Genomic DNA, 13,805 nt, shown 5'->3' on the forward strand with positions numbered 1-13,805 from the left:
GTACAAATGTGCAAAACAAAGACAGGAAATGTATCAGTTATGATGATGAAAATGGGCGATGCCACATGTTTGTTTACATTGTTGTTCTTGGAAGTCGGTTCCCAACACCTCCTTCATGACTCCATAATTGCCTAATTTTATACTGTGTCATCTCATCAGACAAAAATAAACTGTGCTCTTACTACAAAGTCGTCCTATGAAAAATCAAGCAAGCTATGGTTCCAAATCTAGGCCGGGAGTAAAGGAGAAAATATAAACAGGGATTTTACTGCAGCCATGTTATTACAGTTCATGTGAACATGTTGTTCGATATCATGCATAACCTGGTTTCTCTGAGTAACCTGGTTTCTTGTGTGTATGTAGATGTTCTCATTGCTGAATATCCTGCATCATGTGGTATCTTCATGTAGTGATGTAGTGAAGCCGAGAGATGGGAGTAGTAAGAATCTTTACAATAATACTTAACACTTTACCATATTTCTGTTCTTTCTGGTTGTTTGCATTTATATAAAAACAGACAAAAAGCTGTGTTGAACTGATATCCAACTTTACTAATAATAGCTCAATTTCTGTGTTTTATACTCAGTTTGGGATAAAAATAGATTGTAAAGCGGTGTGGCAACTTCATGGAAACAAACACCTGCACCTGAATCACAATCCTCAGTGTTTAATGTGAAAACACTGAGCAGAGTTTCAGCTCCAAACATTAGAGCTCTAACGAAGATAATCAGTGAAAGGCATTCACATGGCGGCCTCTACAGTCTGTGTTGCTTTAATCAGATTAAAATGGCATCATTAGTGTGCAAATGCAAATGTTCCCACTGTCGCTGCTCGCCACATCCTGCAGGAATAACAAAGTCTCTCGTGACCAAAGGGAACAACGTTTTGCTGCAAAACAATTTCTCGCTGCCACTCTAATCAGATTACAGCCCTCTGCTGACTGTGTTTTCATACACAAAATTGAATCACAGCTCAATTCTTACAAGGAAATTGGTACCTTGGTTGATATAATCAGAGATGTAAATAATCAAAATGCACATGGCAGTGCAGGATGTCGAGCCAGAGCAGGGAGAGAGACTTGATTTTGAGATTATAATGGTTGAAGGTTAATGGTTGATTTGAATCACCTGAAGGAAAAGATTTGAGACATTTAAACCCTTGAGGTCGGGTATGACCTTTAGATTACGTTTTTTTAGCTTAAAGGAAGAGATATTAGATATAATTTAATAGATATAATAATATAATATAATTTTTAAAGTTTATACAATATATGACAAATGTTGAAAGGCTTAGTTAGTCATTTAGGTCAGTTTCCAGTGTGCAAATTGCCAAAATGTTTGCACTCTCCATTTTTGCTTCCTGCTTTACATTGTGTTTCTGACCTTCTTCATTGTCACTTTCCCTCAGGGCTTAAATCTCTTTGGTTTAATTTATTTATTGCTTTTCAATTGCTCTCCCACTAAATCACATCTCTCTCTTTCTCCATCTCTGAGCTCACTACTCATGCTCTTTGCATCGATTTAGAAAAAAAACCTCACTGTGTTCCGCTGGGAGCTCATTTCTTTCCCCTAACCATCCTTCATACTGAGTTCCTTCAAAAATGCGGTGACCTTATTTTGACCTTTTCAGCCTGTAACTGTGTTAGCGATCTAGAAAATTAAACTTCCTCCTCCAGCATCGAGTTGGGGAGTCACTTAAGATCAAACTCTGAACTCCTTTTTGTGCTTGTTTCCAGATGAAAAGCTGCCAATGAGCGAAAGCTACGACAAGGATAGGCCATGGCTGCCCATCGAATCATCAGAGTGACCAACAACAACCACATCCTCCCTCGCTGTAAATCTGAGGGGACGCTCATCGACCTCAGCGAGGGGGTGACCGGGGCGAGTCTCACTGATGTCAAAGGTCAGTATGTCATTGTTGTAAAAACACAGGGGAAAAAATGTGTTCTGTAAGGCAAAAGTTTCAAGATACAAGATTATGGTTAAATTTAAGTCCCAATTAATCAAAGTTCACATAATATCTCTAGATTTTGTTTTAATTTTGTTCTTTTCATCTTTTGCAATCAACATATTCAGTTATCTGCTGGAAACTGGCTCTTTCACTTCACTGGTTGCACCCCATTGCAGCTTTGTTTACATGCTCTGTATACGCTAATGAGGTGAACCAAAAATAGCAACTTATGTAGTTCATCTGCTCATACATTTAACTTGTGATCTGAAAAGGTGTTTGGTTGCATTCAGAATCATTGAAATATTTGTTTTGCTTTTTTGGTTGCCTTTGTGTCCAAGATAAAGGACTAAACATTTCTTTTTCTGGTTTTAGGCTTTTCTCAAAGTTTTAGGTAAACAAAGCAATAAAACCATTTAGGCAAAAACCCTAATGTCTGATCTGTAGCACCATCACCTCATTAGTTTAACTGGTCCATTATTTCTGTGATATGCACCGTTAACCGCAATATTTTGAGTAATCAGCAAATGAGTGATTAAGTGCACTTATAAACCACTTTGCAATCAAGACAGAAGCTGTCACTAACAGTTTTATGAGATAGAAGTGCAATTTGGTCTAACATCTTTTTTTCCTTTTCAGTGCCTTCTCCCAGTGCCTTAAGGCTGGACACTTCAGCCTCCTATGGAGCGGCGCAGGAAGTGGTCGCCATAAAGGATTACTGCCCCAGCAGCTTCACCACGCTGAAATTCTCCAAAGGTGATCGCCTCTATGTGCTGGACACGTCAGGTGGAGAGTGGTGGTACGCCCACAACAACACAGAGATGGGTTACATCCCAGCTGCCTACGTCCAGCCGGTCAACTTCAGGAACTCTTCGCTCAGCGACAGTGGGATGATTGACAGTCTTGGGGAGGGATACGAGGAGGGGTCGAAGGAGTTTGGAGGTTTGGGGGAGTGGACAGGGATGACCCCTAAACCCTCCCCAATTTACAACAACAGTCCATTCTCTGTGAACCCCTTTATCCGCCCGTTAGATCAAAACTGCAAAGATGCAGGTGTAAGGAACTCAGCAGACCTTATTCTCTTTGATGCCTTGGCATCACCGTCCACTGGCTCCACCTTTAACACAAGTACAATCATGACGAATGGGTTTAGCAGCTTCTACATGAACAACACCACCCCCATCAGCCCAAACCAAGAGGTTGCACCAAACCTCCACAGGGAGAACCCTTTTTTCAGGAGTAAACGTTCCCACAGTCTCTCAGAACTGTCCGTCCTGCAGGCTCAATCAAATCCAACCTTACCCTCTTCTGGATTCTTCACAGGCCTTAAGGCTCCTGTGCCGGAGCAGTTTCAGAGCAGGGAGGATTTTAGGACAGCTTGGTTAAACCACCGAAAGCTAGCCAGGTCTTGCCATGACCTGGAATCCCTGGGTCAGAGCCCTGGGTGGGGCCAGACACAGCCGGTGGAGACCAACATCGTGTGCAGGTTAGACAGTAATGGAGGGGTTGTTCAGCTCCCAGACACGCACATCAGTGTTCACATCCCTGAAGGCCATGTCAGCCATGGAGACTACCAGCAGATCTCCATGAAAGCCTTACTAGACCCTCCTCTGGAGCTCAACAGTGACCACTGCTCCACTGTTAGCCCTGTGGTGGAGATCAAGCTCAGCAACATGGAGACCAAGTCCTTCATCACACTGGAGATGAACATATCAGTAACTGTGAGGAAGGACAGTTGTCACACTGCTGAGGTGCTTTGTGTTCGAAGTGATTGCAAAGAAGGGCCTTACACGCCGATCCCTAATGCTTACATTTACAAGGATACAGTCCAGGTGCAGTTGGATAGTCTAGAGCCTTGCATGTATGTGGCTGTTGTGGTTCAGTCGCAGTACATGAGCCACAATACGACTGTTTGGGACTATGTGCAGAGGAAAGTAACTCTAGGTGTGTACGGACCCAAGCACATCCACCCTTCCTTCAAGACAGTCGTGGCCATGTTCGGGCATGACTGCGCTCCCAAGAATTTGTTGGTGAGCGAGGTGGGTCGGCAGGCGAGCTCCACCCCGGCGGTTGCCCTCCAGCTGTGGGGGAAGCACCAGTTTGTACTGGGGTACCCTCAGGACCTCCAAGTGGGATTGTACTCCAACATGTCCAACTATCAGGTGAAGGTGAACGAGGGTGCCAGTGTAATTCGGGGATTTCAGGTCAAACTGGGGAAGGTCAGTAGGCTGCTGTACATGATCTCATCACACAACCCCAACAGCATCTCAGACTTCACTCTCAGGGTCCAAGTCAAGGATGCCCTGGACTGTATCCTCACCCAGTTCTGTGTCCAAACTCCGCAACCACCTCCAAAGACTGGAGCGAGAATAACGGGCCAGAGGAGGTTCTTGAAAAAGAAAGAGGTGGATAAGATTGTTCTCTCACCGCTGGCTGTCACCTCCAAATATCCAAAGTTCCAGGATCGTTGCATTACCAATCTAAAATTTGGCAAGTTGATCAAAACGGTTATCAGGCAGCACAAGAGCACCTATCTGTTGGAGTACAAGAAGGGGGATGTTATTGCTTTGCTCAGTGAGGAGAAAATCAAATTGCGAGGGCAGCTACGGACCAAAGAGTGGTATATTGGATACTATCAGGGGAAGATGGGGCTTGTCCACGCCAAAAATGTTTTGGTTCTGGGTAAAGTGAAGCCCATTTATTGGTGTGGGCCGGACCTAACAACCACAATGCTGCTGGAGCAGATCCTGAAGCCTTGCAAATTTCTTACATACATCTACGCAACCGTGAGGACAGTTTTGATGGAGAACGTGGGTAACTGGAGGGCGTTTGCAGATGCCCTGGGATACGGAAATTTGCCGTTGAATTATTTCTGCCGGACTGAGCTGGACAATGAGCCGGAGAAGGTGGCGTCAGTTCTGGAGAAATTGAAAGAGGAGTGTACAAACATGGAGAACAAGGAGAGGAAGTCCTTTCAGAGGGAACTCATGATGGTAAGACAAGAAGAATGTGTGTATGAATGTGGCTGTGGTGTGTGAGAGTTTTTATGCTTTTAATTTGACCATATCTTTTTTTCTAAGTACTGTAGAATCAGTTTGTGTGCACATAAGGAGACAATCTTGAGGTGGAAATAGTCAGAGTATTGAGAATAATGATTTTACTGTGTCAATGTTTTTAAGATCTGTTTCCATGAAAGTAGCAGGTAACAATCATAACATTTCGTACTGACCTGGAAGAAGCCAGTAAGTTGGAAATGTGTTCTTAGAGTTTGAAGTTGACCTGGTTTTCGTCGAGTTAAACCAGTCCTTTTGAATTATGAGCAGACATTAGTGTCAGTTTTGGATATGTGGATGTCTAAGCTTTGCCTTTCAGCTAAGAAAGAAAGAAATCCTCCAAGATTATTCAGTCAATTGTAAAATTATATCCCTTTTTATCTTAAGGTAAAAACTGCAGATGCAGACTATTTAGATTTGTTTTGTGTGAGCCTAAATATCTCATTTCAATTAGTCATTTAATCAAAACATTTTTAATCTATGAATCCTCAAAATATGTGAAAATGCCCATGCGGAACGCCCTGTTGGCCGAATGGTAGCTACAGTTTCCCTGGTTCGACTCCAGCTGGGGACCCTTCTTGCATGTCATGCCCCTCTCCTCCCTCCTTGCCCCTCGCCTCCCCTTATTTCCTGTCTGCTCTCCACCATCAGCTGTCCATTAGGGGCAAACATGCCCCAAAAAACATATCTTTAAAAAAAAAAAAAAAGGAAAATGCCCATGGCAAGTTCCCAGAGATATTCCATTTACAATTCTATAAAACAAAGAAAATCAGCAAATCATCATATTTGAAATCTGTAAACAGGGAATAGTTTGCATTTTCCTTGTTTGATTAGTGACAACTCATAGGATACCACAAAGTCACAGCCCTTGTTACTGCAAGAGTAGCTGCTGATTTTATTTCTAATGTTAAAGAAAATTGTCCTGCATAAACAGCTTTTTCCTCAAATGATGCACATCATGAACTGAGCAAGAGAAGACTTCTATCAGTGTCTCTCAGCTGCTTGCTGTATCATTAGTTGAGCTTTGTGGCAGCTAAAAGGAACAAAAAACAAATTCCCTCAACAATCAGTGTCACTTTCTGTCTTACTGATTAGTGAGTCTGCTACAACATCCTTCAACATGATTACTCTCCACTTCAGCCTGCAGTGCAGTCCGACAATGTGACACAATCTGAGTGCCAGCTAGAAGAATTTGGGTCCTTGTGCTCAGTCACTTGAATGGTAAACAACTTGTCTTATAGTGTGGGTGTCTCACAGTGAGAACAGCCATCACATAAAAATGTAGGAGAAAATCCTGTAAAGGAATGCATGGAAATAAAACATAACATCTGCAGTTTGAGCAAAAACAGCTCTGTCAAGTGAATGCACATAGGCCTCGATGTGTTTTTCTTCTCCGTCAGCGCTGGCACCCTGCAGGAGGCAAAATAGTCCCGAGACATTTCCCTCACCAGACGCCATTACTCAAAAAGTACTTTAGCAAAGTACATTTTCAAACTCTTGTTTATCCAGGCAGAGTTGATGAAGCATGCATGCACTTTTGTTGCAGCGACATGCTCAGTGCAGCCGCAGGTTTCAGCTGGTGGCCTCTGGAGCAGCTGGGGGCAAAGTGCCTTGCTAAATGGGACTTTTGACAGCAGCTGTTCACTAGCTACTGGTCATGCTTTTGCCTCTTTTAGATCACCTGCAACCACCTCTCCCTGTTTGGCTGTAAGTCATGTGACCTCCCCATAATCTCAGTAAGTCTAAAGCAAAGAAGGCATGCTTTCATGTTTCATAAAAGGCTTTTATTCTCACGGTTACCTTCAGCTCCTGCCGAGGCTTTTTAACTTGCTGTGTGCACAAAGAAGACCTTGGCTTTCTTATCTGTGAAACAGGCTCCATCCTTAACTCCACTGAGCTTCATTTTTAAATATTTGCTAGAAAACGACACAAGGACACACTCAGATGTCCTTCACTGAAGTTCAGCAATTTTCTTTCATCAGAAACACTTTCATCATCAAGGCCGATGTAGTGTATATGCAGTAATTTGTCCTGTTGACTTTGATTAAAAGAACTATCCACAAAGTATAAAGTCTTACAACCCATTTATGGTTTGTCATTACATGGAATTAACTTCTGGTATGATGTTTTCTGGCTGAACACAGCTGCAGAGAAATTGGTTTTAAAGAGCCAACAACCACCCCAAAAAATTAATTAAGACATTCAGTGTCTCCTGTTGCTTTACAAGCTGCTCAGACCAAATCATATTTAAAACTGTTGTCTTTTAGATGTTTATCATAATGACAAAACCAGTAGGTGACACTGATTTTTCTCATATTTTTAAAGCTACAGCATCCCATCAAATGGGAAATATTCTAGATGTTTTGTACTTACTTTTATCATTTTTGATCTTTGAGCTTCTGAAGATGGGGCCATCAATGTACGCTTTAGTGCTTTGGTGTTTAATAGATGAGGATCTTAATTTTTATTGCGCGGTGTGCTTTCTATCCCACTATTCATTATCTTTTATTGTTGGACATAGTGTAATATGACTTGGTCCTCCCTTGTTTTTCTTCCTGAAATGAGCTTTTTCTTTTTGATATATTTCTAATTTGGATGTGTGGTTTGGTTTCCTCCCATGCTGAAGCATCAGTAGCAGATCTGTCAGCATTGCTCTGTCAGATTTACAGATTTAACTGTGAGAGCCTCATCTTAGACTGATTTTCTCCTGGATTTTATGTCCCGACACATCTTAAACTTGTTGTCCCCTGCTCAGTTTGCTGCTGCACTTCACCTGCTATAAACCACTCTGGTGGGTGTATGTATGTGTATGTGTGTTTCCCCTGCGACAATTTCCCCCCCCGGAGAGCAGCGAATTGTCATCAAGCTGCAGGAGCAACGTCCAGTTAGTCGAACAGGCTTGAATTACTGCATCTCCTGCTCAAAGGAAAAAATATAGCCTGTTTTATATAATTGTTACTCAATAAAACATTGAGTACCTGGACTGTATCCTTGTAAACCTCCCGCTACAAAATCCTTGATTAGCAAACAAAGAATTCATTCTTTGCTTTGTTAAAGTGGCTTTCTCTGGACAAAAATACACAAATCCACACGACTGTGAAATGTGTGAAGTAAAAGGAGAAAGAGAAGGATTAAAATGACACAGCTTGTTACCATATAAATAGTCTGAGCACCTTAGGAACAAAGACCATGCCAATTACTGTATACAAATAAGTCTACTGGAAAGAAATGTTAAGAAAAGATAGGATGAAGCATTGTCATCTGAAGGGCATCGATGACGGGTATAAACTGGAAGGTGTCATGGCGAGGAATTCAGGGAGCGAGCAGGGTGGGGGCAGTGTCTTGAGGATGTATCATAGCTTCATTGTCTTTAATGACAGAGAAAGAGGTGAGAAAGCAGACCAACTGGGTGTGGATGTGATAACTGATACAAGTGGAGAAGAAAGAGGTTAGACACACCTTCTGGACAAAAGTTAAGAACAAATCCGAATCTTTGTTCCTGAATCTGTTAGAATTAGTTGAAAAGTTTATTCCTCAACAGTGTCACTTCGTAATGAGTCATAGTTATTCAATGGTTATCTTATTCACATGTTGTGTGTTCTTAGCTGCAGCTTGATAATGTGACACAAGTATGCCGACACTCAGGGGTCACCGGACGCTAGTTTAGTTCAGGATTGGAGGGTGTGTGAATCGTGCAGCTGAGGTCGGGACTTCTGGAGTGCTGTGTGCAGTCACTGAGGCTACGCTAACACTCAGTAAATCCTGCCTGCTTGTTACCAAATGTGTTAAATACAAAAGATGCAGCTTGTGGGTGTGAAGTTACGGTTATCCCCTGATGTCTCTTGATACCTGTATCTGTAGGATTTTAAATAACAGTCAAGTTAAGTGGAGACAAAATTATACACAACTGACACTAGAAAGGCCACAAGCTGTTAACTGAAAGACCCAAATGTGACTAAAACTGGTGTGCTCTTGCATAGCTTCGAGTATCTACACTTTAAATCTCAAACATAAGCTTCTACAAAAGTGGAAAAGTTATGTAGGACTTCCAAAGCAGAGACATCTTTCAGCTGCATGTTAGTCTGAAACCTTAAAAATGAAAGTGTTGTAGCAGAACAAGCACTCCTGCTTTGTCTTCAGGGTTTGAACAGCTCCCTCTTCAACACCGAGTGAGCCGGCAGGTGTTCCCATGTGAAATATGAGCAGGCACTGATCTGGACGGAGCGGGAGGGCCTGGGGGCATCTGACACCGCCCCGGTAGATCTTTTATCGCCCCAGATCGAATTGCGAAGGCTGAGGACAAATGAGAAAGCTTGTGAGCAAAGGAGAGAGGCTGAAAGGCCAGGAGGGTGTCCTTAAATAATAGATGCATGCAGGGAGGCGGGGCTAACACGTAATCAATCCCCTGCTTGTAGTCTTCAGTCATAAAACTCAGCAGTCCGTGGCTCAAAAATGAGACTTTTTATAAACGTGCAGTCGCTTCAATCCCCTGTGACAGCCAATAAAAATCAGGACGTTAATTAAGCGATGAAAATTTAACAGCTGGGCTGCTGCAGGTTTAATGGACTGAAAACTAGAAATGTGTGCGAGGAAAAACATGATATCCTCTGCAGCTGTTGAGTCCTAACTGCACAGAGACACAGAGGATGTTTTTCCAAATTAAGAAGTCTCCTTCGACGGAGGTGATTGATCCAAACGAAAAGTCAAAACCTTAAATTGTTTTCGTTGAAAAAGAAAGCTGGAAAACTATTGTTTTTGGGAAGAAATCAGTCACTAAATGTTTCTTCGGTGCAGTCATGCTTGCAAACTAAAATTTTTAAATATACAAAACTTATTAAGATGGTTTTTTTTGCGTGAGATGTTTTGAAAGGAGACATTCACGTGGAAATGGAGATTGAAAACAACAGAAAGTTGTCCAAAAAAATGATGTTCTGAGTATTTTTTCTGATTATTTTTCCACTATAGTGTGAAATTAAAATCACAATTAGCAAAAATCTTCCATTTTGTTTCTCCATCACAGCCATTCTCTCTTTTTCTTCACTTTAACCCACATTGCATGTTTCTCTAAGCTTAATAAAGTGATCAGTTTAACCTAAACCAGGATCTTTCCCTAAACCTAAAAAGACCTTGGATTGGATCAGATAGTGTAAATGCAAGAAGCATTCCAGACTGATTGAAATCTGAGATACATGTTAAAAAGGTGTAAATGCATCTGTCTCTCCATACGTAATGCTCTCTCTGTCCTTTTTGCTTTCTTTCCCTGTCTGACTGCCTCTTTTTCTCTTTTCTACCTGTCAGTTTTGTCAGCCTCCCTGCTCCACCTCTCCCCCTCCTTCCTTCCCTCCTTCCTGTTGAAGCTTTTGGAGGTGAATCTTATTTAGCTGACAGCCACCCGGTCAGCTGTCAGCTCCGTCTGTATGTCTGCTTCGGGGCTCAGGCTGCAGGTCGCCGCTATCTCATATTTTTCAGACACTTTGTAGTCTCTCACGTAGCAGACGGTTCTCTACTTTTTGAACGCAATGTTTGTTATAATAATGTGGAAACATCAAGCAACCAGGCTGGAGACAGGGGAGCAGATCCATTTATTTTTTGTTCATCGTAGCCTTCTGGCATTTCATGGAGCACAATATGTCATATGTCAAGTTAAATTGCATTTCTTTGCCAGTTTTAAGAGCAGGATTATCCAGAATTCATAAAAAATCGAGAGAAACTGTTCTAAATGACTCCAAAAAAAACTTGAAAATGGTGTCAACAGCAGCAAGGAGAAGTTTTAAGTTGGTCTGAATAAGAGTAAGAGACTGAAATGTAACTCCAGCTGGAACTGTAACAGCTGACAAAGTGTCCTTGAGCAACAGACTGACCTTTGACCCCCATGTGGTGCAGTGTTTACACTCTGCGTATGTCTCAGAGGGAGATGACACCGGGTGAAAACACCCTCGAAATTCAAATGCAGGCTTTTTTCCGAGCTGACAGGATTAAAGGACTGTACCTATCTGCCCCCCAGTCACCTCCTGACCTTTCTTTTGAAGCTCAAACCCTTTCTTAATTCCTGTCATGTCTCCTGCTTTAATCCTTTCCGGCTTAAATGACACATCTCTGCTGCACGGAGATCCTGATTTGCATTTGAACACATCATGCTCATTTCCAGTATGCGTTTGTGTGTGTGTGTGTGTGTGTGTGTGTGTGTTTGTATTTGGACTGACCCCGTCTATATTTAGACTGACACCTGTGTGAAGCCTGAATCAGCAGACGGAGGTCATCACGTTAGAAGGCCAAAGCCCTCGTCGGCCAGGTGGCGGAGAGAGATAGAGGCAGACAGAAGAGGAAGGAGGGGATTACAAAACCAAAATAATCCATCATCTCAGTTTGAGTTGAGGAATATGACCTGAGTGTTGTAGGTTATTCAGGTTAATTCACTTTATTGCAGACCTGCAGTCTATAATAGAGGAAGATAAGAGATAAAAAGGACAAATTATGAGAAGATAGAGTATAAAAATAGATCATTTTAATAACTGGCAGTTACATGACCTTGACATTATAACGTTTTTCCTGTCTTACCTGATAATGTCAACATTATAATTCTGTCAAACCACAAAGCACAAACTGTAAACACACACTGTAAAAATCTGCAGAAAATCCACTTTTTAACAGAGAAAAAAAGACTTACGACTTGAGATCTCGTTTCATAATCAAATTTCTGACTTTATGTCCAGTAAAAGTAACCCAGTCGATCTTTTTACAGTCACATCCATGCCTGTGTGTCAATACGATCCTTTTCACGTTATTACAAGATATTTTTCCTGTTGTTCTGAGATATTTTCTTATTTTTACTAGATACCAAATGATTCTGTTTTTGCATAAAGAACTGAAGGAAAACATGCATTTTGTATTTATGAGCTTTTAATGATTAATCAATTATTGCTCATTAACATAGCCAAAAATCAATTACAAAGGAAATTGCTTGACGCTGGCGTCCATATTTGTGCATAAAACAGAAAACGCAAGGTTATCCGGTCATATTGATCAATAGATATACAAAACTTTTTATTTATTTATTTATTTTTATTTACCAGTGTGTCGACATTTCTTCTCTACCGGACTTATGTTTTTAATACTCTGTTGTTTCAGTGTTTCAGCAGTGTCATTGTAAATCTGTGATTGTGCCCAACATACTATTGCTGTCGTCATAAGTCTCAATTTGAGTAACGGACAGAAATCATCAACATGTTGTGGTTATTTCACAAAATTAATCCATTAAAAGAAACTTTTCTTGTTTTAACATGATAAGTTGGTAAGTTGTTATAACAAGAAACTTCTACGTGTCATTAAAACAAGAAAAAATTCCATATTTTGCCTTGAGAGACGATATTGTAGCCAACAACTAGAAAAAGTGAAAATGACTGGTTTGAAAAGTTGGTTTTCATGAGATGTGTTCATTTTGTGAAATGACAAGAAAGTTTTGTGACATTTAGTGATAACATGAACACATCTTGTAATAATGAAAATGATGTTGTTAAAACAAGAAAAGCGTCTCGTTAGAACAAGAAAGTATATTTTTTTCATCATGGTGGCAGTAATACACTGCCATACAGAACAATTACCATCAGCAAAATGTTCAGTATTTTGTTCATTAAATTGTACACAGTTAATCTCCACCAGTGTAAATATTCCCTTTAATTAATATCAGATTACACAGTTCTTTAGAGGCTCTTCCCGTTGTCACAACCCGGCTCAAGGCTGGACAAAGGAGGGGAGACCACACATGAGTTTAAACTAAAATGAATTTATTGTATATAACTAGAAGATAAATGAAACTAAACACAACTAAAAACCAACATGGTGGAAGCTAGAGGGGAGAAGCCAAATGCCTGACTGCCTCCAGTTTATATAGAAGCTGATCAGTTCAGGTGAGCTGAATCTTCCTGATGATGCAACTGCGCCCACCAGGCTCCTGCAGGTAGAGGACTAAGAGTCTGCCCAGAGGGGGTCATCACACTGTGAATTTATGGTCCTGTTCGTAGGGATGTTAATAATTAATCTGGTAAGAAATTGATTGATGAAAAATATATCACCCTTAACTGCAGGTGTTTTGATCAGATCAGTGAGTTTCAATGGAAGCCACTTTCAAGGAACAGCGCTGTAAAAGGTGGACTTTACCTTGATTACATGTCAGCGGTTTGGTCTAGTTCAACTCTTCTATTCTTTCATTGTTCCTCTCTGAAATATGACCCCTGCAAAACTGATCCAACAATTTGCAGTTTTACAGCATATGTTGTTTGTTTGTTTGTTTGCTTTTAATACACAATGTGTTTCTGTGATTGTGCCAAACACAATGTCGCTTATCATGAGTCTGAATTTGAGTGACGGAGAGAAATCAGGATGAAATTTTGTTCTTTGTGATTCAGATACGAGTGTTTTGCTGGCTGGAGACTCTGAAAGTGTGTGTGTGTGTGACGCTTTGAGAGGCTGAATCAATAGAAACCACTCAAGCGCCATTAAATTAAGTCGAGGCTCCACAGCTGAATGAATACAAATGTATTTATTCTGTACTTTCCATTTTTTTTGGGGTTACAACGTGATCTTCATAAATACAACGTCTCTGATAAATTAAATAAAAACACAGAACCTGAAACACATTTTACAAACCAGATGTGATAACTTAGAAAATCAGTAAGTTATGAAATGATAGAGCCTCAAGATCAGGAAATAAAGTGGTATCCACCTTCTCATGTCAGCTGATATTAGGCTTTAGTAGCGTATATTCACATATTCCCAAACAATGTTTCTACTTAATCACATTACCAT

The 13,805-nt window shown here is 40.9% G+C and overlaps 1 protein-coding gene across 1 annotated transcript in view; it reads left to right on the plus strand.

Moving 5' to 3' along the window:
* LOC121891834 (SH3 domain-binding protein 4-A-like) overlaps nt 1–13,805 on the plus strand; it is a 28,230-nt gene that overhangs the window by 7,644 nt on the left and 6,781 nt on the right. Inside the window, exons 2-3 of the mRNA XM_042404453.1 lie at nt 1,736–1,902; nt 2,587–4,940. Of these exons, the coding sequence (XP_042260387.1) occupies nt 1,779–1,902; nt 2,587–4,940 (2,478 nt within the window). The 5' untranslated portion in view covers nt 1,736–1,778. The remainder of the gene's footprint in view (nt 1–1,735; nt 1,903–2,586; nt 4,941–13,805) is intronic.

The sequence above is a fragment of the Thunnus maccoyii genome, chromosome 24 (assembly GCF_910596095.1).
Source record: "Thunnus maccoyii chromosome 24, fThuMac1.1, whole genome shotgun sequence".
Lineage (NCBI taxonomy): Eukaryota > Metazoa > Chordata > Actinopteri > Scombriformes > Scombridae > Thunnus > Thunnus maccoyii.